Genomic DNA, 27557 nt, shown 5'->3' with positions numbered 1-27557 from the left:
ACTGGTTAGACAAGTACTTGTCTTGCAACCAATAGAGGCTGGTCCCGAGAATTCCAGCGAAGGTCAGGGCTGTGGTCGTGCGGTTCCAAGTGGTCGCATGGTGGGACCGGATTAGAGAAAGAAAACTGGTCCTGCAAAAACTGACAGTTGTGGGCCATCCTGGTGGGGGGACCCCATATTCTTTACATCGATAGGAACGGTAAGCCGATTACCTTTTTAGCTGTGGCTTTTTGGCGTGTAGGTTGATGGTGTCTATTTTGCTATGTGAGTAGTTTTGGATGACCCCCACACCTATCGGCGTATGATCCAATGGTCAGGGCTTATTAGAAAAGGTTGATATGAGTACTTCCTTGTATGGACCTGTGTGGTCATGCAAGTTTTATGGTCCTCAAGTCGTGTAGGTAAAGGAGTACCCCTGCAAGGTGTAAAAACATTTTGAAATATCGCGCTCTCGGTTAAGAGCATGCTTTTGTCCATTTGCAGCAGTAGTAGAGTTACGAATGTGGATTGATGTGGTTATTATGATGATATGGTTTTGTTGACAGAGGTTATTGTTATTGTGATTCCTTTTATATATATGTTCAGTTGAGGCTTATGAGTTAGATAGTCGTGTTGGTCAAGTATAGATGCTCACACATGTTTATGTCAAATTTGCTTTCACATATGAAGTTTACTTAACCATGTGGCCTTTTCTTGCTAATATCCAAATACATTATCCTTGGAGTCAGACTATTTATAAGTTCTCATTATGAATTAAGTCTTTTGAGTACCTTCATACTTACGCTGCTCTTTCAGGTGCTACCGGTGAGGGAGAGTTGGTTTTTAGCAACTTCACGCCTGCCGAGGGTGGTGGCGGGCATGAGTAGACAACTACTCGGGGGGTCGTGCTTTTGTGATGGAGTCTAAGGGCATCTAACTCCATCCTTCCTTTGTTGTGCAGTCTTTAGTTTTCTGCTGCGTAGTTTCTTTTGTAGGTTAGGAGTTGAGTCGGTTTTTATCTCCTACTAGTTCTCTTTTGCTGTAAATTATAATAACTTAGTAAATGCTTAAGAACTTATAATTTAATGTTAATTGCTCACTCTTTATTAAGCTATGTTGTGATGTTAAATGTTGGAAATGCATGTGTTCTGATCTTGGGTATAAAACATGTGTCAGGACTACCGGAATAGTATTATGGTTAATCGTTGAAGTCATAATTTAGTAAATGATCAACTTAATGATTAATTATAATATTGTTTGAATGGTTCCTTACAGGCTATTATCCTAAGAGAGACCTAACCTGTATAAAATCACATATCCTCTTCTTCGATACACACAATTGATGACCAATATCCTTACTTTAAATAAATATTTACATAATCTACTTACCAATCATTGACAACCACCAAAAAGGAGATTGAAGGATCTAGACCCCTAACTTCATGTGTTGATGGACGTCGCATGATGTAGTCAAAAGCTAAAAGACGTTCATTACATATTGATGCACACCAAGTGATGATTTGATGAAAATATAGAAGATGGACATCAAGCTGGACTCGAAGTGGATTTGCACAAGGCAAAGGTTAAAATGTAGAAATTTTTATTTTGCCGATCTTAGTGATTAGTGTAAAGAAGATTGGATTGCTAGAATAGAATATCTTTCTATTAAGAGGGGTGTAGACAATTGCTTGAGTTTTACCATGTGTTGAAAAGCTCAATGTTGCATGTGCATGCTCTCTTTGGCACGATGTTATAGTTTGCAAATGTGTTTTGCAAATAGTTCAAGTCTATGTACCTACTCCTTGTGGCATGTAACTAAGTTTTCAAATGTGTTTTGCAAGTTGTCATAGTGAATGTTTTAACCCTTGCTCGTACGGAACCATTAGTTTGCAAATTTGTTTTGCAAACGATTGAGGTTCATGCATTTTCCTTGTAATGAATATTTGGACTATGTTTGTTGCTTTGATCTAATGTATTTGAAATCAAACAGTCAGTTAGGATGTGTAATCCCCTAAATAAACTTTTTATAGAGTCCAAGATTACTGAATTTGGACATCCAAGTCAAAGTTGTGGCCGCTTCTCTGAGTGTCAATTGTGTTGATCTAAGAAGGACAGTCTGACCACCAAGGTGGAGCTTATTGTGCCTTTTCATTTGGAATGGTTGGCGGCCTAACCACGAAGGTTGTCGGTTTGACCGTTGGAGCTTGAAATGGTTATTTTTCTTCATCTGGAAGGGCTAGCGGTCTAACTGATATGGGTGGTTGTCTGACCGCCAATGGGTCCAGAGCAAGGCTGCTCTCTGGACTGCCTCATGGTCTGACCGCCTACATGGGTAAAGGTCAAATTTCATGTGCATTTAATGCACTTTCTAGCCGTTGGTCAAAGTGGTTGTCTAACCGTCGTGTGTACTATTGTTTGACAACAAAATACAGAGGGTTTGGATTATCTCGGGTGTAACAGATAGTTTTGGTGGTGTGAGGATTCCTTTTTTTGTCCCCATTGAGCATCCTTGAGCTAGTGAAAGTCCTCCTCACACATTTGTCCATGTGTTGTACACTTGCACATAGTGAAGGTTGTGAGGCAAGATTCAAGTGCATTTACAATTTGAGATTGAGCTTTAGACACTTGATGAGAGTCAAGTTTCTATTAACTTGTTACTTTTGGTGTTTGCTGATACCTAAACAGCGTGGTGGCGTTGTGATCCAATGATCTTTCTAAAGAAGCTTGTTAGAAGGCCCGATGTGCTTGTGAGAGGCTTTGCGCACGCCTTCCCCAAAGTAGTAGAAGTGAGACTATAGAAAAATTGAGGTGTGAGAAATTCATTGGATGAGTCTGGCTTCAAAGATTAAGTTCTCTATGTGAGAACCAATCTCTAGGTGAGATTGGAAAGTTTAATAGAGGAGTGGTTCAAAGATTAAGTTCTCTATGTGAGAACCATACTCAATGTGGATTAGGGGAGACTAGTAAGTCTTTGTTACTACGCTAAAAAAAATTGATGTCTTCTTTATGGTTTGTCTAATTGAGCTTATTTACTTTGTGCAATTTATATTCTTAAAATTATAATTGTTTACTTGTCACTTAGATGGTTCTAGATTTTTGATCAAAACTTTTCTTTCCTAATTTTGTCAAAAAAATGATAAAAACTTTTCTTGCCAGATTTTTTCTTCTCTTTTTGTTGAAAAGTTTGCTTCAAAAATTTTGATCAAAACTTTTTTCCAGATTTTTTACCGTAGTTTTTGTTTCTAGTTTTTTCTTTCAAAAAATTGGTTCGGGGGTAAGGCGATGCGGGAGGCTGACTTCACCGATCGTGCCAAAAAAGAAACGCCCACGCACTAATGAAAAGGGCGCTCTTTGTCGGTTTCCTAATGGGACCAGCTAACACGCACTAATTAGAATGCCCGGCTTAGCCATGCCCGCAACCGCGAGGCGTGTGAAGGTGTTGGTTTCAGTTCACCTTCACCGGTGGTAGAGCAGAGTCGGGATTAGATGATAAGAGGGGTAAGACAAATTTTAATCAGTTTTAAAAGTTATTGAATCGATCATGGGAAAAAAACATATTTTTATTTTAATATGGGTTAATCTATATTTTCTTTAGAGAATAAAATACAAGTGTTATGATGAATTCATGTTCAATGATCAGATTAAAACATAAATTTTCTTGTTTATACATAAATTTATCTAAGTGATAAATATATGATCTTTCATATAATGGATAATGATATATATCCATTCAATATTCTGATATTGCCTTTGCTAACACTACTATAGAAAATATCATCACCGTTGGTTTAAAATTGACATCAGTATCTGATTTTGAACCGACAATAAATTAGTAACAGTGATAATAAGTATCACTGTCTGTTGAAGTCTTGAACTAGTAAGATCATGGCTAAGGGCTTCCATTCAGGGCCTAGATTCTCGTCATGAAAGGATTTTCGTTCCCTTCAGCGTTTCAGCGGTTTTTTTTCATGGTTCCCGTCACGAAGGGATTCTAAGACCATCTCCAACGGTTTTCCTTCAGGGGCCAAAATCCCTTCACGACGGGATTTTCGTTCCCTTCAGCGCTCCAACGGTTTCCCTTCACGGTTCCCGTCACGACGGGATTCCCAGGGTCATTCCCTTCAGAACGGGATTCTCTCTCCATTCCCTTTGCGATTCCCCTCGAGGGGAAGCTGTTGGAGATGAGAGGAAATAAAGGGAATGAGAACGGGGAAGGGAATCGGGAAGGGAACGAAATGAAGGGAATATGGTTGGAGATGGTCTAAAGGTCATTCCTTTCAGGATATGATTCTCTCTACTTTCCCTTCACGATTTCCCTCGAAGGGAAGCTGTTGGAGATGAGAGAAAATAAAGGGAATGGAAACAGAGAAGTGAATCGGGAAGGGAACGAAATGAAGGGAATATGATTGGAGATAGTCTAATGATAACCCAATTATCATTGTCGGTTCATACCTTGATCTGGCAGTGATAATTCTTTCATATGTGCAAAAATACTCAATCACGAACTCTTTAGTATGGGGATATGTCTTAAGGTTGATCTCAAACTTAACACAGAGGCCCCCATATCGAAATATTCATGGTAGAGTATTTTGTATCTAAATATACAAATAGGAAACAGATGTTGCGAAGTTATTGTACCAGGAGCTCTTCAGACACATCAAATAGCTCTTGATACAATAGACATGCGACATTCGTTATACATCTTGCGCTAGCCGAGTGACAATACTATCCGAGTGATAATAGTAAATCTAAACGAATGGCAAAAGCATAATATTTAACACTGAAACTTAGCTCGACCCGAATGTGTTTTTTGCCGTTCTTTTAGATCTACCTATTTTCACAATCATTTTCACACAACATTCTTGAGTGCAATGGAAATGGGGAGAGGAGACGGGGAAGGCGTGCGACCGCGTGTTGGCTCAAGAGATGGCACGCTCGACGAACGTAAGGTGGCTACAGCTCGAGCTTAGCAAACGATCATAGTGGAGATGGTGAGAGGAGATGAGGAGATGGGGAGAGGAGATGAGGAGACGGGGACGGCGCGTGACCTTGGCTCGGGAGACAACAGACTCGACGAACGCGAGGTGGAAACGGCTTGGAGCTTGGCAGACAGCGAGGTGGCTATTGTTCAGAGCTCGATGGACGACGAGGTGGCTACGGCTCGAAGGACACGTTGAAACCGGGAACAAGGGGTAGAGGTGGTCGTAGTGGAGACGGTAACCACTGCTCTACTTCGACCGCCACTGCCCCTCGAGAGCGACTTCGGGAGAGCAAAATGAGATGGGGGCAGCTGGGGGAGATGGGTTCTATTTATAGAAGAATTATCACTGCCGTTTTGGAATACAAACCGACAATGATAATAATTAGCACCGTCGGTTCGTCTTCATTAATTATTGCTCCGTTGGTTTGAATTATGAACCGATAGTGATAAATATTATCACTGCCAGTTTGAAATTATCATTACTGGTTATTAAAGTGACATCTTTTTAAGATGATAATTTGACCATCACTGCTAATTCCTAACAAGAACTAGCTGTGATAATTACTATCATTTCTTATTGGCTTGGCTTTTTTGTGCGCATAGAGCTTAAAAATCGATAGTAATATATTATTACTATTGGTTATTACTGAATTGGCTATGAAAGGGGTAGGGATGACCCTTTTTTAAGTGTAATTGGATATGGGCCTACCATAGAGTTGCTAAAAAAATCTTTATAACTTAAAATAATTACTCCTTTTGTTCAGGAATAGTAGGCATATTTATTTTTGAAAAAGTTTAACTTTGTGAACTTTAACTAACATTTAATCAAATTATAAGAATATTTATTGTATAAAAATTATATAACTAGATTCACAATTCAAAATGATTTCACACTATATAGGTTTTGTAGCTATAAATGTTATATTTTGTGAGAAAACCTTAATCAAAATTCAATCGTGAAGACCGAGCCCAAAAGAAATATGCCTACTATATCTGAACGGCGATAGTAAAGAAAGAGTAGAGGAATGGAATATAAATTATGACCATTAAGAACAAGTGTTTTAAACTTGATAAAGTTTGTTAAGTTAAAAATGCTATGTTACATGCATTCACGGTAATCACGGGTAGTAAGGCAATATATAATATCTGAAATGTGTTTTATTTCATATTTGAAACATAGATAATAGATAAAATGAGTTTGTATGCCAATAAGCTCTTAAATTTTTAGCTTTATATGTCAATAAGCTCTTAAATTCTTTAATTTTTATCGTGCATATCAGTGCGCAGCTTATTACCATAGTCGGGCTGATTAACCCCCGCCCCTCCCGGTCTCCGCCCCTGAGCAGCCGTGGATGTTGTCACGAGCTAGTTTGTTCGGAAACGGGATAGTGTGGAGAGGGCAGCAGGTTACACCGTTACACCAAAAGCAAGATGCAAAAACCATACATGCCTCTTCCTGACTTCTTGCGGTACGTACAAAGCTCGAGGCGTTTTCTTTTGCTTGTTGTTGCTAGCTACTCCTTTTATTGCGAACGAGCTCACGCTCGGGCGGTACGTACGGTGAGTGCGTAACTACGGGTCGGGAGTTTGAGCTCTGGCTCGGCAGTACTCGATTTTTGCAGTTTGTATTTAAGGTGGAGTTTGCTCAATTATAACATTCAATGAAGGTTTTGTTTAATTAGGGTCTCCAATAAAAATCGGGATAGTAGCAAATAATTAAACCTTTTAAAAAAATAAAAAAGCTACTCCTTTTTCTAATCTTTCAAATTTGATCTAGACCGCAAGACAATTGGAGCTAATAAACTCTCTCTAGAAGATTCCTCGCCTTACTAACCTTTTGCATAGAATGATATGTAGACCTGAAACAATCTCCCGTGCACGTTACAAGCCGAGACATATCGATCATCTGAACCGACGGGTGCAATAATCTTAAGTTTTCTTGGCTCTTCAATTTATTCTTTAACCATACATTGGTTTCGTGAGTGCTGCAAAATAAACACTTGCTTGGTTGATTGCTTCTTAGATTAATAGTGGCGGACACGAGTGCGAAAGACATGTCCGGAAATGTTTCTTTGTCTCGCATAATGTGGGCGGCAATGTGACAATTAACGCGAGTGTCAAAGGCATGCGGATTTTCCGCTCTATTTTTGAAAAGATTTGATCACGCGGATCGCCTCGACGTCGATTTGAGCTACCTTTCGCGCTCATGTAAAGTCCGGTCTTCATCAGAGTCATACGTCAAGTAAAGTTTTCAAGATTAAAAGACCTTTCACGGCCTAAAGCTGGACGAAGGGAGACAGGATATGGCCCTCCAAATCTTAACTTTCACCATCCCTTTCGGTAGCAAACTCCAAGCTCGCACACTTCACGGCATTCCTGAGACCATCTAACCATTTTCTCTTTATTTCGTTCTCTTACTTATTCCCTTCCACATTCTTATTCTCTTTATTTTTTCTCATCTTCAACAGCTTCACTTCGAAGGAATTCGTGAAGCGAAAGAAGAGAATCCTATTCTGTAAGGAATAACCTTAGGAATCAATTTGTGAAGTAAACTGTAAAATAAAATCGTTTGAATGCTAAAAGAAAAAAATCTCTTCACAAATAGATTTTAGTCATAAAATAAATCATTATGCATGGTCTAAGTACTGATGGATCCACGAAACAAAGTTGCTGAAATTTTGTAATGCGGCTGCTTATCAGAACATCATCTTAAAGTAAGAGGGTGAAAGATATACTTAACATACTACTACAAAATATAGCTTACAAACCAGTAGTGATAAAGTATCACTGCTGGTTCATATCAAAAATCAGTACTAAAAATATATTAAAAAATAATCAACGGTGAAACTTGACTATCACTACCGGTTTTAGCCACGAACCGACAATAATATTATCACTGTTGGTCCTTCATGTAAAGTTGGATGAGAACAAACTTTATAAAAAATTATAGCTCTTGACGAGATCTATAGCTTTTTAGTTAAAAACTTTTTCATTTGATATCATTTAGATATACAAATAATCGTTTGAAGTTTCATACAAAAGAGATCAAAATGATTGCATATGTTATTATTATCACAAACACTTCTATGCTGAGATGGTAAGGATTATCGCACGAACTGAGTGATCTCGGGTTCAAATGCTGCAAATCGTACGCACGTTTCACGTGAAAAATTGCATGACTTGCGACTTCGCACGTGTGGGGTGCTGGTCGAGCAAAAGGTTTTTTTTCTATTTTTTCATGAAAAAATATCGATTCTAGCATGAACTATCATTGTCGGCTTAAATCTTCAACTAGCAGTGATGACTGACTATCACTGTCAACTGAAACTTTCAACTGATAGTGATAACACATTCACTGTCTGTTACCTACTACTGACTAAAACTAGCTGTAAAGGGTATTTTAAAGCTGTCAATAAAAACACTTTTTATAGCAGTGACATATTGATCTCGTAAGGGCACGTAGAAAGATGTGGCATCAGCTTTATTAAATATTGCCACCTAGAATGTTCGATAACATGGAGTGGTGTTAATAAAGATAGAAAAGAAAATCGACTCTTAAGCCATAAATAGTTTGTAGCACGCAAAACTAGATCAAATATTTTTGTGCTATATTTATTATGTACAATACTAGTAGATTACGGATTATATAAGTTATCTTTTAAGCGTATGTGAATGATATGAATAGTATTATAGACAACATCTGTATTAACCATTGTAACATGCCTAAAAACATTATGGCTTTTGTGCGACTAGATAGTCACTCTAGTTCCACTTAAAATAAAATATAACTAAGTCATTTTACACGCATACCAAGTTCTAAAAACATGTTGAGCACGACGTTGTTATGTGAAACAAAATCAAAAGCACACAATTTATTTATTTTGCAAAAGAAAAATAAGTGCGTGTTCTAGATGTGGATATAGATGGTGGGTACTTGATGTGCAATCTGTTGGATAATTTAGCAATCAAAACTATTTAGGTGCTGTCAAGAGCCTGCTTTCTGGTTTTGGAACACTAAAAAGAGGGGATTATAAAGTATTGTCATAGACATAGATATGGAATCTGTATTTCTGATTTTTTTTTTAGTCCCGCAAGATATTCACTTTGGTTGTTGAGTTAGCAATTAAACCCGATTATCAAAGTAGCATCACAATAGAGCAAAAATGGAGAAATTGCCATTAAAGAGGAAGCCTAATCAGTCGTAAGAAGCAAGTAGTGTATCAGGATCAGATGAAGAAAGTGGGCCTGATGTTGAGAATGTGGACCCTGCTTTGATGGATGATGTTGATATATTCGTGGAGGATGATGTTGAGGTGTTTGTATATCTAGGGTTGAGGGCCGAGGATGAGTCAGCAAGATTGCACAGAATCGAGCAAGATGGTGTGGGGAAGATCACCATGATGCATAAAATCCAGTTGATGACAATACAGATGTTGAGCCAAGGTTTGCAATTGACAAGGAAAATTCAAAGATCAAGGTGGGTGAGACTTACCTAGCCAGTGAGGATTTTAGGATGGCTTTGAGGCAATATGCAATCAAAAAGGAGTTTGAAGTGCACAAGGTTAAGACTTATAAGAAAAGGTATAGAGTTGAATGCAAGGCAAAAGGCTATCTGTGGAGGATTGTTGTAAACAAGCTACAGGGCCAACCATCTGTGGAGATGACTAACTTGTCTCTAACTTATGTATATTTGTTTGGATTATCTAAATTTATCTATCTTGGCTAAATTTTTCATCCTTTTTCAGATTACTATGATTTCTAATGGGCATAATTGTATCTCTAGTGGTAAATGTGTAAGCTCAATGGCATCTCAGAAGTGGGTTGCAGAGAGGGTTGTTGGATGACTGAGGAAAAATTCATCTCTTGGAGCAGCTAATTTGCAAGATAAATTGTTAGAAAAGTATAGTGTCGAGATTGGTTATGGCACAATTTGTGTTGGAAGGCAGAAAGCAATGGATTCAATTTTTGGGGCTTGGGAAGATAGTTTTGAGCCATTGTTCAATTTTAGGGCTGAACTCCTACAGAGGTCTCTTGGCTCCATTTTTGAGATTTCCAACAAGCTGATTGGAGATGATGTCCAGTTTGAAAAGCTATTTTTAGCTATGAGGTCATGCATAGATGGATTCCAAAAAGGATGTAGATCTTATCTTGGGATTGACTCAACTGCCTTGAATGGGAAGTATCCGGGTCACTTGGCATCTTCTACAGCCTTGGATGGTAACAATTGGATGTTCCTTGTTGCATGGGCAATCTTTAATTCGGAATCTAAGAAAAATTGGACATGGATCATGAGATGGTTAAAGAAGGCAATTAGATATCCACTAGTTCTAGCAGTTGCAACAGATGTATGAAAGGGTCTGGATAGTGCTGTGAAGGCGGTATTCCCTAGCGTTGAACACAGGGAATGCATGAGGCATTTGTGGACAAACTTCAAGAAGAAGTACCACAGAGATATCTATGACAAAAACATGTGGCCAGCAGCTAGAGCTTACAAGCCTGAAAAATTTCAGTACCATTTCAGTCAAGGTGTTGTTGCAAGTCCTGATGTTGTCGACTTCATGAACACGCATCACAATCACTTATGGAGTAGATCAATATTCTCCAATGATATCAAGTGTGACTATGTGAACAATAATCTTGTCGAGAGTTTCAATAAATGGATTAAGAAGATAAAGGATTTGCCTCTTGTTGAGTTGATTGATAGGTTGAGGCATATGACAGTGGACATGCGGGAGAAGAGAAGAAGGATCGGGAACAAGCTATTTGGGATCATTCTTCTAACAATAATTAAACAACTCAAAGCCAAAACAAGAGGGTTGAGACAAATGAAGGTCTCCAAAGCATTACACATAGTTAAAGTGTTTGGTTTTTGTCAGTGTAAAGAATAATAGGGTCCCTTGGCAGGGAGATCCATGACGGTCAAATATCAACCTTTTCTGCACGTCATGATTGTGCAGGAGCAGGGTCCCCCAGCGCGTCCAGCCAACAACCACACGACCAGTTTCTCCGACCAGTCTCTAGGTCTCAAACGGAGCACCAGAGGCAACACCTTTGGAGGCAACGTCTCCTTCAATATCGTTGACTTCGGGTGGCCATCATGTGGCCGCCCTCCATGATTTGGGTACGACCTGGATGGATCAGATCTAGGACTACCTGTAGAATCAAGCAACCCCTAATAATGACATATCAGCAGAAAAGGTCATGCGATAAGCTCGCAAAAATATCCTTGGTAGAGGGACAGATTTACCACCAAAGGAGCAACAACTTTTTATTGAAATACGTCACTCAGGAAGGAGGGAGTACAGCGTTTCCCAACATCCTCGGAGGCATCAGTGGTGGCCACGCTTCATACCGCTCTCTGGTCGAAAAAGAGTTCAGGTAAGGATTCTCTCGACCCACGACCCTCCAGGATGCTTGTGAGCTGATGAAATGATGTGTGCTATGACTGTACCATGGTCGATATATCAACCAACTAGCCCAAGCACCAAATTACTACGAACCACGAGACTTGATTCGCCAATTGGAGATCGCCTATCAACCACCTTCGATGGCTAACTACTCGGGTAGTGACCAAGTGGAGTGGCGAGAGGGTGATATAGACCTGAGCGAAGAGTTTCGTGAACGTGCTCTAACTTCAAGAAGCCCAATGCTGACGAAACCCTGGGTGTTTCCACGACTACAAGGTCCAGAACGGACACTAGTCACAAGCAACCCAATGCGGTCTATAGTTCCTGACTTGGCATGGTCAAGTCCACCACGGAGGTCGGCCACAAATCACATAGCTCGCGGAACATCAGTTCTATATGTAAGGCTGCTCGAAAACAAGCTTGTTTTCCTATTTTGCAGGACCTTCTAGACGAGCGTGTAAACATGACTTGTAAGTCTTTTAAAGTTCTAGAAAATACACTCTCTATTTTGCAGGATTTCACGAACAGAAACGATTTCCCACCAAATTGTAAGTTTTTCCGTTTCAAAGGCTTGATCGCCTGGTCAGAGTTCTTCTTCTTCCGACCAAACGGTCGGGGGCTAAAACTATAAGAATATGTGTTTGTTTCCCTGGCAGCCAAGTTTTTTTCACCCGATCGTTCATCTTGGTGCGGTGAGAACAAGATGTAGCCTCTCGCGCAAAGTCAAAGGTATAGACGCTAGTGAGATCACAACCACAAGGCCATGGGTCCCAATTCGGGTCGAACGCTGGTCGCCGCCGAGGGGCTTGTCGTGTTGAGGGCCACCCTAATGACCACGAGGCCACATGTCCCAACCAGGGTTGAGCACTGATTGCCACCGAGGGACTTGTCGAACCAAAAGTCATCATGAGCGCAGGAACATAACTCACGAGCGACTACGCCGTGGAACAAAAGCAAGCCACTCGCGTAAAGTCAAAGGTACAGACGCTTATGGGATCGCGACCATAAGGCCACGGGTCCCAATTCAGGTCGAGCGCTGGTCGTCATCGAGGGGCTTGTCGTGCTGAGGGCCACCCTAACGACCACAAGGCCACAGGCCCCAAATCGGGTCGGGCACTGCTCACCGTCGAAGGGCTTGTCGTGCTAAGCCATCGTGAGCGCTTGGAACCTAACTCACGAGCAGTGCAACATGATCCCCCATGCATAGCAAGCACTCCTAATCTACTCGCTACCCGAGCATAGAAAAAACTTTCTTACATGACAGGTCCTCTCATTACAAAGCAACACCCCGGGCCACACCCGGGGGCTAACGGTAACTTTCTAATCAGTACATACGGGACCCAAAAACATGCGACAGCGGATCAAACCAAACAGTCCAAAAAAGAGAACGAACGGTAGGCATATATAGGTTAGCCTGACCTCGAAGCCCCTTCGTGGTCCTCGTAGGGTCGGAAAAGCCTTCAAAAACTATCAGAATAAGGTCAATGTCTAGAAAATGCTCTTGGACGCAGGACAAGGCAAGACGGGCACCGGTGGATCCAACATCCAGCAAGTGGTTTCCCACCGTCAAGCGAAGCCTATCCTTCAGATCACGGGCCTCCTCGAAGGCCGCAAAAAACCAGTCAATATAACCGGTCACAGTGTTCTCAGGTGTCGGGCGAACCTGAATGTTGGTAGACTGGAGCAACAAGTTAAAGGGGATAAAAGCTCGACTAAGGCGATCGTAGAACTTTTTGTGCCTCTCGTCATTCTCCCTGACCATCTACTCCTGGTCCCTCCACGCCGCGAGGAGTTCATCCTGAAAGCGACTGAGACGATCATAGAACTGTTCTCGTTGTTGTTCGTTCTCCCTAGTCATTTGCGCCAGGTCCCGTCGTACTGTAAGTAGCTCCTCCTGAAAAATTGGTCGATGAACAGGATAAGAGCCATGTAGGAGTCAGCTGGTCAAAATTATATGTGGCTAGCCTAAGACTGCACGTAGCTCGAATGGTCGAACCAACGTACCTTGGAGATCGCCCTGCAGACTTGCTCGCTCGACCACAAAACCTCACTCACACTCAGCTGCCGCCTTTTGAGTACGCTGGTCGCCAAAGTTGTCAGTAAGCATGGTCAAGGGCATGCTGCGAGTAGAGGGGCTGGTCCGCTCTAGCCGCTCTCTGTTTCTATGCATGGTCGGGGGCTCAGAGTTAGCACCAGGTTTGGACATGTCGTGGATTCTACGACCACAACGGCGACACAAACTTATCAGGAAACAAAAGGCACAAGAGTCATGATTAGTACTCACGGGGCTGAGGCTGACGCTGGAGGAGGGACCGTAACGCCCTGCTGTGGCGCCAGTGGGGGAGTCACGACCAGGGCCGTAGGAGCGATTGAGGGCATGCAACAACAATAAAACCATGAAATCAAAAGGAGAAAATGAACTCGGTGTATCCTGCACCAACCAGAGAACTCACCATGAACACAGAGACGTGAGCATGAGCTTGGTCCTCACGAAGCTACTGGACCGGTTGTTCGAGGAGGACAGACCTACGAACGATCCACGGACACGCTTGGACGCGTCTAGGACAGATGAGTCTCCAGCTGGTCTTTTCCCCCTAACCGCAGGGTAGAAGGGGTCTGGTCGAGGGATGTCTGGTCGGTGGGCACCTGATCGGGGTGAGGCTGGTCAGAGCAATGCAGATTAGCCCCCTGCTGGCCAGCGCCACTCTCGAGACTACCACCCATAGCCTCCGTCTGGCTCTGGGCTGTCTGGCAACCTCCGCAACCAACTATGCTGACTTCTGAGGCCCTAGCCTCCCCAGTCACCGGACACAACACGTCGACCAGTGGAAGATCATGCTGTAGTACGAACTATGAAATCTCAACCCATGGGAAGATCGGGGATCAAAAAGTCTAAGAAAAAGCCAGGCATACCATGTGGCAGGCCCTCCCTAAAGGCGACAGATCGCACAACAGAAAAGCGTCTCGCGGAGGTCCATTCTTCCTTACAGCGGCCGCCATCAGGAGTTTGACCCGCTGTTCGACGACATCGTCAACCAACTCTGAGATAAGGGAATACGTAAAGATATCATACGATCAACAAACAGACACCATGAAAAGGGATGCAAAGTTACATGTGGAGCTTTCCCGAGTGACGTCATCCCTCCCGGTGTACAAATAGGCCGAGTCCTCTCTCCTCCGTCGAGGGCACAGTCGGCGCTTGACGAATTCACGGACGACGTCCGCTCCCATCAACCCGGCGTTCACGAGATTCTTGACTCGGGCCGCGAGGACCAACAACTTTGTGGTAGGCATGGGGGTGGTTCCCCGGTCCTCGTGGTATTGAGCCAATCCGCTCGGCACGTGGATATTATCCATGGCGTCCTCGGTCTTAAGGTAGAACCAGTCCTCCCTTTAGCCTGACCACGAGGACTTAAGGTCCATCTCGAGGTATGAGCCGTCATTGTGAAGACGAAACCCATAGCTCCTGGTGGCCGGCCCGGCCACCGGCCTGGCCATGTAGAAGTACCTGAAGAGATCGAGGCACGGCTTGATCTCGATAAAGTTATCGCACATATGGGCAAAAACGCTCAACATGATAATGGAGTTGGGGTTGAGCTGGAGGTGATGGACGTCATAGAAGAAAACGACGGTAGTGAAGAACTCGAATAAGGATGGCATGAGATCGACTAGGAAGAAGGAGGAAACATCACGATCTCCCCCTCGTGGGGAGCAGGCGTGTCCTCCCCAGCGTGGTACCTAGAAGAAAGGCGGTGAGGGAGCAAACAGCTCTCGTACATCACCTTTAGCCTCGCCTCGGTGCACTTCGACTTCGAAAAGTCAAGCTCGTTGCTAGTGCACGATGCCATGGTATGTCTGGGGAGGGGGTGTAAGGAAAGCTCTGATGAAGAAAAAGGCGATGGGCGATGGGTGTTGGGCTCTAGGGCTTGGTGACTGGAGATATGGCAAAAAGTTTCGTGGGGAGCCTTTGGCTATCCAATTTATAGGGCTACCGCGATATCCCAACCATCATGAACCCTGCCATTTCAGAGTTTGAGAGGCCACATGGGGAACCAAAATTCCCTCAAGTCCAGCGTCAATTAAAGTTTCTCTCTCCCATGATCCCCTCCCACGCACACGCTTTCCTTTTTTCTCTCTGCCAGGATTCTCTCTCTCTCTCTCTCTCTCTCTCTCTCTCTCTCTCTCTTTGTGGATGTTTAACCTCTCCTCGGGATGTGGTTTTCTGAGTCAGCTATGAAAGTGGACCATGTTGCCAACCACTCCCTGGGTGAACTCATGTTCACTCGGGGCTCAAATGGTATGACCGAGTCCGACCACGACCACATGACAAACTACTCAGTCTACTGTATCCATAAGGGAGCTTGGGGGCTAATATCAGTGTAAAGAATAATAGGGTCCCCTGGCAGGGGAACCCACGACGATCTAATATCAACCTTTTCTACACGTCATGATTGGGCAGAAGCATGGTCCCCCGACATGTCCACCCAGCGACCACATGACCAGTTTCTCTGACCAGTCTTCAGGTCTCAGAGAGAAACCCCGCGACCAATTTTCTCTGATTGCGGGGTAGGTATGTGCCTAATTAGCCTAAGTTCATTACATACTTTTCCACTCTAATGTTATATCTTACCCAGGCCGTCCTTCCGGGCGGACCTAGGTGTGATCGGTTTGTCATGTCCCGTCCTAAAGCATTAAACACTATAGGAAAGTCTGACAAAGCGTGATAGAAGGTTTTGTAGGAGCACAAAAGGTATGTGGGGACGGGACCTGGTAGACCAGATGATAAGGATGGCGTGGGTGTGGGACCGATGGCACAGACCCTGCAGACCGACAGGGCAAGTGAAATGTGGTCACTCGCCGTATTGATGGACATAGGTTAGAAGGATTAGTTAGACCTCTGTCTAACTTGGGTCCCTATGTAAGTTCTCTCTCCCTCAGATATATAAAGAAAGAGAGACACGGAGAAGAGGAAGAGGGCATCCAGTTCATTCAGACCAATATCAACAAATACATATGATGTAGGGCTATTATTCCAAGGGAGGTCCGAACCTGGATAACTCATGGTGTTCTTGAGTTCATCACATGCACGTAGCTAGGACATATGGCCCTGGGTCGTGGATCACGCGCCCATCGTCAGGTATATCCCAGTATCATTATCAGGGACTAACCTTCGGCAGTTTTCATCATGATATGACACCATGGAGGCATGTGATAGACTTGACCACTCACACTTGAAGCTGCAGGGAGTGACAAATGATTGGGAAGCCTTGCCTTCATATTTTGGCTTTTATTCAGATTATCCCAGATGTTAACATGGACACTTTTGTCGATGAGTACTACTCTGTTGAGAGATTTAGGACTAGATACAGTGGCATAATTCCACCCATCATAGACAAGTCACAATGGCCTCAAGTGAACATGGGTTTCAAACTGCTACCAGCCCCGTTGAAAAGAGGTCGTGCAAGACAAAGGAAGAATAAGTTTAAAGCTAGCCATGAACCAGGTGGAAAGAAGCAACAAAGGTGCATCAATTGTGGAGAATTTGGACATCATGAGACCGGGGCATGCCCGTTTAATGGCCCAAAGAAGAGGTGATCCAAGTCTCTTGTTTTCATTTATGCATCCTTGTGCATAAGAAATTGCTTACTAACTGGACCATTTTGATACAGGATAAGAGCCCCCTAGCAAAAGAGGAAGCAAAAAAGGCCAAAGACAATGCTGGCTGAAACCATTTCACCGGGATCCATCACTCGAAGAATTGTCAATTTGGTGCATGGAGACCATGATATTGGAAGGTCATCTAGCTCTACTGCTTCATCTAAGCGCTTGTTGGTGTTGTCCCAGGAAGAAGGAGGCAGCTCAACATCTAAATAGGATGATTTGGATTTGTTGTGTGCATTTCAGTGATCTTTTGTGTTCTTCTTAAACTATGCTATTGTCAAACTATGAACTTTTATGCCTAAGAGCAACTTATTCACGCTAGTTTGGTTGAGCCAAGGCTGAAATGCGTTTGTTGCTGTGTTGGATAGAGATAAGGGCAAAAGGGCCAATGCAAAAAATCACTTCAGGCTAAAAAGAAATAGAAATAGAGAGGAGGAAGGGATAATGGCATAGTGTGACTACTTTCAACTACAGGAGTAGCATTCCATGAATGCCCTCTTTATTGATGGTGTTCTCTGAATTCCACTCTTTAGCAATGGCAAGGAAAGAATTATCCCCAATAAACCTATTTCACAGGTGAGAAAGGGAAAAGGCCAAATATGTTAAGTGTAGCCTCCACTGACGCACACGCATGCATGCACCATCGTGCGTGCTTATTTCAAGGCTAAATGGAATGTGACGCTACAAGCATGTTTCACAGGTGAGGTGAGATGTGAGTGTTTGGAAACAATGATGTGTGTACACATCTGCTATCTAAGCTGCTAAAGTGCTTTGAGATTTAGACTGATATAAAAAAAAGTTGAAAACATCGTAAAAAAGTCAAAAAGTGTGACTCTTTTTGGCACTTATTTTATTTGCTTCAATATCCATACGGAGAAATATATGAACTGTACATATAGTAGAGAGTAGTTATGTGTACATCCGCAGTGAAAATTTTCCTTCAACAAGTGCTAGCTCCGGTAGCACACAGCAAAACATTTTGTTTGTCCCATCTGCCTCTGTTTACCCCCTTCTCCAGGAGGCAAGTCTCCACGAACAACTTTTTCCATTAACCTTTGTGTCAGTTTTTCTCAGGAAATTGACAGGTCACGCATGGGCCAGGGCCAAGGCCAGGGCAGAGAGCCCTTTGGAGTCTGAATTCCTGATCTCGATTGTCCAATGTAATGCTCCAATCAATTGACGGCGATTCCTAAACATTGACTCTGGGCCTAAAATTCGGAACTCGGCCCAATCAGCTTCAAGGTTCATGCTAAGGAAAGTACGGCACGATGAAACTCTTTTAACTCCTCCTCCTCATTTTCTTCCTCTCACTATGTTGTCCTGAGCTCGATTTCGTCACCACCTCCCTGCCAACACCAGTGAGTTATGATTTTGATTAGGGTTTTGGGTGGATGAAATCAGAGGCTGACGGGTTTAAAGGAAAGAGCAAGGAGGTAGATCGGCTTGGCAGTGGTGGCGGGTGATGGCGGGGCAGCGTAGGCGCTACCAGCCACGAGTAGCGGTTGACCACCAATTGGGAAGGGTAGAGGTGGGAGCATCCTGGCCAAAAGAGGTTAGTGAAGGGCAAGGAGGAGGAGTCAGCGACGGAAGGCAATGGGCGAGACGGCATGGGCACCGCCGATGGTGGAAGGGGAGGCAGCTGCACGGTGAGTAGCCGCGAAGCTAGTGGCGGGACGGTAGGGCAAGGGTGACAATGAAAGAATGTTGGAGTTGAAGGAGAAGGTGGTGCTGAAGTGGATCGTGGACCGATATATATAGATGTTAGAAGTCGATTGAGTAAATAGGACATCTCTCAATTGACATGCTTGTGATGTAAGCGTTGTACTGTACTATCCAGTTGAGGATATAGATGACAGATGCAATGATATCAGATCTGTCCGTCGTACTGGAACTAGCGCTCCAGTATGCTGAAAATGCACTTGACTCGAAGGAAATCGACGAGGTCGATTATTTGTTACTACTAGTACACTAAGAGTATGTTTGTTTGTTATTTCTGTTTTTGACTTATGTGAAAAACTGGGTTTTTGGTTTTTTAAAAAACTATTTTTGAATTTTAGTTGTTGGTTTTTATAATAATTCTTAACTTCTTAGCACACAACTTCTCAAAAAAATTACTCTCAACTAACTTCTCAGCTTTTAGTTTATTTTTTCAGAAACATATTTCTAATTTCTCTAAAAATTATTTTTCAGCAACTTTATTTGTTTTGACTTTTAACTTCTGACAACAGAGAAACCAGAACAAACACACCTAACTTATTTTGTACCGACGGTTGTTCAGATAAATAAACTAAAATTGACCAAAACTGGCCGGCCAGATTTATTTGGTTAGCTGCAGCACGGCGCCATGATGAATCAGGTCGCGCCTCGCGCGCCGTTCCTTCTAGAAGCTGCGGTACTACTCAATTAGCCATGGTCTGACCTGCGATAACGTCCCGAATATTAAGTTCCATCGTTGCACGTATGACAATTGGGTGAGAAAACTAATCATGTCAATTCACAGGGTTTGACCTCGAGACGGCCTTGGTCGCCAAGTAACAACCTTGCTCGGCAATCAAAAGGAGTAGTAATATACTTTGCCGCCAAGTTGTTATGAATAATACTCCTGGCACTTGATTATTCTTAACTGTCAGCTGTTGAACGGTCCAAGCGTGGCGAGAAAATAGTTAGGACCCTGCAACATGATTCACATGCCAAAGTACATGAAAATTGCCAGGAAATCGTGGTTTTGCTAGTCTTGAGATCCAGTGTTTCTTCAAGTCAGGGGCAGATCCCGATTCCCGAGGGATTGGAGCCCTAAGAGCCCCTCTACTTCCACCATGGATGATGGAGAGAAAGATTAATAAGAGGGAATACAAGGAAGAGGAGGAGAAGAGGGAGGAGAGAATACAAGGAAGAGGAGGAGAAGCAGTGGAAGCTAAAACAAATAAGACCTTATTGCATTATTTCATTATGTATATAACAATCGTTCAATTTTCAAACAATACACCACAAAATAACAATGCAATTTTCAACAAAGTACATAAACCTGGCGTCGCCCCTGAGGAGAAGAGGTGATGTTGGGAGCGTTGTTCTCTGCCTGGAGGCTCCCTCCGGTAGCCGGCGAACCCATCTGATGTCCGGGGACGGCGAAGAGGCCAATCCTACCGAGATGCTCCGTTCAGAGTTGGTAGCCACGTACGTACGGGGAGTCGGCGAAAACGGCGTGAAGAAAACACCTGCCGAACATCACTGCTACTGCTACGTACGCACGTTTCCGTCAAGCTGCTATGCTATGGCAGCGATCGTACTACACGTGCTGCACCCCAGGACTGCTACTGTACTACTCTGTTGTTAACTTGCTGTGTATGTTCGAATGAATATCTCGAGTGCGAATTCAGAATTGGAATCACCAAATCTGTAAGCAAGAATTGCCACTGGGAACCAAGCCATACTGAGTAGATTGGAAAGCCCCGAGACAACGAATCCTGCCGTGCACGCACCCTTTCGCAGCCTGCCACCGGAACCTTTCCAAATCCGGAACAGATAATAATCGCCGGAGCTACGACGAAGCCACGCACGGGAGACCACGGGACAATGCCCGCACGCACGCACTCCATGACGACTCACACGCTCGGGCCATGGGACGATAGGGGACGGCAGCACTCACCCAGCGGGAAGGAATAGTTGGTGACCTCGGGACGAAGATATATTCCGATTCCATCCAAGGGCATCACGCCTTTCTCATGGCGTGGAGCAGCTGTGCTACTACTCTGGCTGGCTACGTTTTGGAGGCATTTTAGAATTTGCCACCGAGTGCCACTTGTTGGCAAATTCTAAAATTTCCATACGTTTTGATATCCTGGGCGGGACCACCATCGCTATTCTGAAGCACAGCACTGGCCTTGTGAGGAACGCGAGAATATATTTCTAACGCATGCAGGGATTGAACTATCCTTTCGGCGATATTCTAGCAAGGCTCCGTAAAATTTCTGCATTCAAATATAACACGAGTTATCTCACTTGATGACAGATTCATATATGTATGTAGTTCCGTTCCGTTCCGTTCCATCCTGCCGCTACGGTTGCAGAGGGTTCCAACTCTCACCATCTTGCATTTGCAAGTTAGTGCGGGGGCAGTGCGCAGCATGGTGCCTGACACACGTAGCCGCGTGCCAACGAGCACAGCCAGCCAACTCCTGCTCGAACAATGCCACCAGCAGAGTGCAGCGTCCGCATGTGTGTTTGCAGGAAATACTCCGTAGGTTGCTAGCACTGTACTGGTGCTCGTCAATTCCTAGGCTCCTAGCAACTTGGACTGCAGATTTCAGTATATGTACAGTTACCAAGCCTTGGAGATTATATTTATCAAAATAGATAATATTCATCTTATTTATCAAAAATTAACTTTCGCTACACCCTACATCAAAAAAAAGTAGGTCTAGAGGTGTCGAATATAGCATATGAGGTGCTAAATATGGCATATTCAACATCTCATGTACCGAAAATCAGATGTATGAGATGTCAAATATAACTTATACCGGCTACAGTCACTTTAATGTTATCATTTTATGACGGAAACCTTATAGGTTCGGTATATGCTATATTCGGCATACGAGGTGCCGAATGCATCTGATTTTTTATATATAAGGTGTTGAATACGTGCTACATTCCCATATTCGATAACTCGTGTGCTGAATATAGTCAGATCCACATTAAAAGTTAGTTTTTAGTAAATGAAGTGTCGAATACGGATATTAAAATTATAAATACGATAATATATTATTTATAAATACGATGACGTATGTTATCTAATTTTAAATTTTAGTCTCTGCATGAAAAAACTAATTGCATTTCTTACGGGATTCTAGATCGGAAAACTGTGCATGCCGTTGGCCACCCCTGTGAATATGGAATTTGACTGGGTGCGTTTGTCAGCTACGCACTTTGGAGTTTGGACCCCGTTTGGAATTGGAACCATATGGAATTCATAGGAATCTAACAAGAAAGTCCAAATTATAGTAGAAACGAACAAAATTTAGTGCAGTTTCAATGATTGCAGAGCATGAAAAAATATTAATGGTCTGTTTGCTAGAATTAATACCACTTCAAAAAAAAAATATGTGACCTTTGTATGATTTAGAAACAAGCGTCACGCAAACCTGCAAGTATTGTGGAACAAATGGTTTGTGGCGAAGCAATCCAATTCGGATTAATTGTAGGAAAAATTGTTAAGATGACTATCAAAATATCAATACAAGAAAAAAAAAACACTATACACAGCAATAGGTTACATTTCAGCGCCAAGTGCACTCTCATTATTCATTATGTACGGAGCAAAGTATCCAACAAAGAAGCAAAGAAAAAGAGAGAAACTATACCCATTGAACAGAAGCACCTCTTTAATTTATGTACTCCAACGGCCACCGCGCCGTACTTTCTCCTAATCTCGTCCGCTAAATCCCACCATAATAATACTACTAATCCTTGAGAAAAATAACTTAACAAAAAACAAATAGAATAGAACTACTAGTACTAGTTAACTTTTTCAAAAAATATATTGAAAAAGTAAAAAGAAAAGCTCAGAAAAACACGGAGAAATCACCATCTTTGGACGGATCTCTCCTGCTCCCCTCGCCGTCGCCTTGGCCACCGTCCGCCTCCGGCGAAGTCTTCTCGCTCTCTCCCGCCGTTGCTGCCTCCACGTCATTGGAAGCGAACACCTCGCGGACGACCTTCTCGACGTCGAGCGCCTCGTTGCCGTCCTCGTCCTGCGGCGGCGACGGGATGAACGGCGGGCGCGCCACGTGGAGGATGCGGTCCCAGTCGACGCCGCGGAAGAATGGGTGGGCCATGACGCCGCGCGCACTGATGCGCTTCTCGGGGTCCTTCTCGAGGAGGCGGGCGATGAGGTCGCGCAGCGGCGTCTTCTCGCCGACGAGCTCCGGCTGCTTGGTGAGGACGCGGTAGAACGTCTCCTTGCGGTTCTGCCCCCGGAACGGCGTGCGGCCGTACAGCATCTCGTAGAGCACCACGCCCAGGCCCCACCAGTCCACGGAGAAGTCGTGGCCGCGCCCGGCGATGATCTCCGGCGCCACGTAGTCCTCGGTCCCCACGAATGAGTTCGACTTCGCCGGCGTCCGCGCGCCGGCCGAGGCCACGGAGGAGGCCGTGGTCGCAGTCGAAGACGAGGACGACGAGGAGGCCGTCCGCGAGGTGGAAGGCGGCGAAGGAGAGTCCGCCGGCGCGGCAGGTTTCGCGGCGCTGGCGGAGCGGAATGGGAAGCACAGAGCGGCGCCCGCCGGCTTCCTTGGCTTCCCGCGTCTCGGAGACGGTGAACTGGCCGGAGGCGCCGGTTTGGGACTAACCGCCGCCTCGTCCAGCTCCTGCGTCGGCGCCGGGAGCCGCGTGGAGAGGTCGAAGTCGACGAGCATGATGTGGCCGCTGTCCTGTATGAGGACGTTCTCCGGCTTGAGGTCTCGGTACACGATGCCGAGGCTGTGGAGGTACTCGAGAGCCAGCACCAGCTCCGCCGCGTAGAACCTGCGATTCAGTCAGGGCAAAAATTAAGACAAAATTGTCAGACAACTCGTGCGGACGCGCGCGAGATGCAGTTATGGTCGAACGACGCACGGTCAGTTAGAGCCGCGCGGGCGCGGGCGCGTACCGGATGACGGAGTCCGAGAACATCTTCTCGGTCTGGCGTCGGCGGAGCGAGTTGAGGTCGCCGCCGCCGCAGCGGTCGATGGCGAACCCGATGACGGCGTCGGTGGCGAGGACGCCACGCAGCGAGGGGAGCAGCGGGTGGCGCAGCGCCAGGAGCACGTCCCGCTCGAACCAGATCCGCCGGTGCCCGTCCCCGTCCCCGTCCCCGCCCGCGGCAGACTTCTTGTGCCGCGCCGCCTCCCGCGAGACCGCCTTGAGCGCCATGGCTGCGGACCGGCCTTCGCCTTCGCACTCCGCGTCCCCCGGGGCGGGCACGACGTGGAACACGACGCCCTTGGCGCCGCGTCCGAGCACGGACACCGCATTCAGGTCCTCCAGGCTCAGCTGCCGCGGCGGCGGCAGCGAGGGCGCCGCGGCCGTCATGGCTCGCGACGAGAGCGCCGGGGGGTGGGGGGGGGGTGCAGCGGAGCGAGGAAGGCAGTAGGGGTTGGTGCGCGAGGCGAGAGGTGGGCGTGGGGATTGGTTACGATTCGATTCGAAGATTCGATCAAGCAGGTTGAGAGAGAGAGAGAGGGAGAGGGATTTATGCGGGTGGCTTGGCTTGCTCGGTTCCTTGGGGACGAAGGGCGCACCGCACCACCTGGAAGCCGAGAGAGTTTCGAAGCCTGAGGTGAGCGTAGGATCAGGGGGAGCGTATTTTATTTCGATTTCGTCTCGTGCGCCGCGTTTTCTCTCCTACTTAAATTTTTTTTAATACATGTATCGTCAGCACCTTAGCCAATCTCTATTTAAAAAATTCCTCCTATAAAACACTATTACAATATCCCTAACATTAAATACTCTTTATTTTTTCATCCTCAATAACCACTCTATTTTTTACATTTCACTCATTTTCATCTCTCTTCGGACCCACCCTCATGCAGTATAAACAGTGTTGCCGCATCTCAAGAGCTCTTTGTCGATACTTCCCCTCCCTGAACCAAACCCGTATCGCTATAACGTAGAAAAAAGGGATCTGCTGGACTAGGGATGGCAACGGGTCTGCCTCCGTCGAGTTTTACTGAAATAGATCCAACCTGAAACCCGATTCGTCAAACCTGATCTGACCCTAAACTCAATACCAAGCGTAAAACCACCCCGTCCTCGGCCTAGGCCCCGACGTGGCAACCCAAAACCTGACTAGAATGTTCTAGGGGTTCTTAGTGCCTCGATGCATATGCCGACGAATCAATCAAAACAGAATCGAGCTTTGCACGGGATCACAGTCAACACAAAAATTTCATCAAACATGGAGCGCCTCTTGATTTCATTATTACATAAGAACATAGATGATCTTACTTGTGTATGTCGTTGTGGCCATCACCGCCCTCTAGTGCACTCGCTCGACGTCGATGCCCTGTGCTCCAGCTTCCTCCCTCCTATGCGCTTGTTGTCGCTTGAAGCCATCAACACCATGTCACCGGATTTTCCTCCTACTCACGCTACGCTGCGCCCCATCCTGCGCACCCGCAGCCACCCATCGTGCCTCAGGCTGTCGCGTCGTTCCGTTGAGCCACACCCACACACTTCGCCGCCACCGCATCGAGCGGAGCCACCCGTCCCGCCGACCCACGTCGCCCCGCAAGCACTCGTAACGGCCCTCCCCCGTGCTTGCTGCCGATGGATCCAGGCAGATCCGCCGTGCTCCTCTGCCGATGTGTCGAACGGGCATCACCGACGAATTTGGCATACTACTCGTCGACCTCGCGTCGATGGAGGGTGGGGTTGGCGACGATGGGGAGCCAAGGAGGGGTAGATGGTGGGGGAGGTGGGAACGGGAGGGGTAGGAGCATAAGAGGGAGGGAGCAAGAGCGGGCTCCAGTGACGACGCTGGTGTCGATGGTCGTAAAGCAGGGATGACCGGGGAGTAAGGGTCATGGATTGGGGGAACGAGACAAGTGATGAGGGATCAGGGAGTGAGGGACGGAGGGACCGAGGTCCGAGGAAGAGAGTGAGAGATGAGGGAGAGGGACGAAGAACGAGTGGTCGACATATCTTCGAGTTTTGATGACCACACGAGTGAAAAATTAGACCTAGATCCAAACCTAATTCGGATCAAAGCCCTACCCAACAATCCCGCGAGACTATTTTTTTCACTCAAACCTAGCCCGTCGGGTCTGGAACCTGCGGCAACCCAATCGGACCCAACGGTAATTGCCATCCTTAAGCTGGACGCCGGATGCGCGACGACCCACTGCCGTATTTGCACTGTAGCACTGGAAAATGGCTCCGTCCGCCTGCGTTCCGCTCTCAACTGTGTTCTACTCGTCCGCCTTCCTTCCGCCCCCTGCTCCCGTTCCACATGCACGCACTCTCCTGCAAGCCGCAACAACCTCCTACCTCTCCTCCAACAGACCAACAATCGATCCCCATCCCTCCTTCCTCCTATCGCTGCTCCCATTGTTTGCTCCCTCCCTCCATATGGCCGACCTCACAAGCCAAAGCATTGCGGCCTCGGAATCTCCAGGATGTGATTCACTCCGTCCGTGGCACACCCTTCCCCGGCCTCCATGCACTCCTCCACCAGATCCGACCACATCCCGATCGCCATCCCAGATAGCAGGCACCGCCGCATTCTCGCTGACGCCGCTCGTCCAGAACACCAACCCCACCAAAATGGAACGATGGCCTCTCGCAGGCCCCTCCACCATGCCCTTTTCTCCAGATCTGGTGGAGATAGACTCCGTCGTGTGCCTCGGCGGTTGGGCGCCTCCACCACGCCCTCGTCGTCCAGGAGAAATGGCCGTAAGGCCCTAGGGTAGATATGGTAGCAGCGCGTCCCCCTAGTCGGACCCTATGGCCAGATCCGACGAGCATCGTTCGGCTTCTCGACCACACGACGGTGATCTCCCCAACGGCGGTTTCCGTGACCTCCCCGACCACGCAGCAGCGACTTCCCCGACCTACCCGATCACGCAACGATAGTTTCCGCTAGGCGGAAGCATCAACGCCCGTTTTCATATGGGAGTTGGCGGATGGAGGAACGAGGCTGCGGGTGGTGGCGCATGGGCCCGCTTGGTAAGGGGACAGACCGACACTGCGGCAGGTGGAGATAGTGGATGAAGGCTCCTTTCTTCTCTCGTCTCCTCGATTCCTTGGGCGTTCCCTCGCTCCTCTCCGCCGTTTCCGCCGCCAACCTTGCCGCTCTCACTCCGGAAAAAGGACTCGCATCCTCGGACATTACGAAGCAATGTCACCGAAATGAACAATGATTTGAGTATGGATGAACAATACTGTAACATTATTTACTGTAGTGATTCTACTGTAGTAAAATATTGTAACAATTTTATTATGTACCGTTTTACTGTAGCAGGCTATCAGGTACGTCCATTCCAGATCTAGCGGTTGACGGGTTTAATGTCACCGCTACTGTTCATAGGTGATATTACTTTTGCTATGTCAGAGAACGCGAATCCCCGGAAAGGGTGCTCGCGTGTAGTGTTTTCTGTTGAAATTATTTTCTTCTATTGGATTCGAGATTCGAATTTATTTTTGCTTGTCCAGATGTGTTTCGGCTGGTACGGGGTCTTCTTCTCCCCTCTCCATGGCGTGGCATGTTGATTGATTCCGACTGGTTTGTTGCTTTCTCTCTCAATTGCAATGTTCATTCTGGACGATGCAGCTGCAAGTACGGAGCGCAGTGTAGATTTGTGCACGCGTCCTCTCGGCAGCAGCAACAGATCATAGTGCTAATTTATGATATACCAAATTAGTGTTACAATATCATGATCTTTGTTCACATCTTTGTTCAAATATGAATATCAGTTCGCGTTTTTTTACCAGGTGTTTTCTTTAGTTCTTTGGACGCAAGTAAAAATTGCATCATTCGAATTCACTTCCGAGAAAAA

The 27557-nt window shown here is 45.6% G+C and overlaps 1 protein-coding gene across 1 annotated transcript; it reads right to left on the bottom strand.

Moving 5' to 3' along the window:
* Window positions 1-22294: 22294 nt before the first annotated feature.
* Window positions 22295-24352, bottom strand: LOC133924468 (serine/threonine-protein kinase OXI1-like). Its single transcript, XM_062370016.1, has 2 exons — window positions 23672-24352; window positions 22295-23547 (listed from the first exon to the last, which is right to left on the bottom strand). Exons 1-2 carry the CDS (start codon window positions 24091-24093, stop codon window positions 22587-22589), a joined length of 1383 nt encoding a protein of 460 aa, XP_062226000.1. The 5' UTR covers window positions 24094-24352; the 3' UTR covers window positions 22295-22586.
* Between the last annotated feature and the right edge of the window lie 3205 nt (window positions 24353-27557).

The sequence above is a fragment of the Phragmites australis genome, chromosome 7 (assembly GCF_958298935.1).
Source record: "Phragmites australis chromosome 7, lpPhrAust1.1, whole genome shotgun sequence".
Taxonomy (NCBI): domain Eukaryota; kingdom Viridiplantae; phylum Streptophyta; class Magnoliopsida; order Poales; family Poaceae; genus Phragmites; species Phragmites australis.
This window is presented reverse-complemented; position numbering and strand designations above follow the sequence as displayed.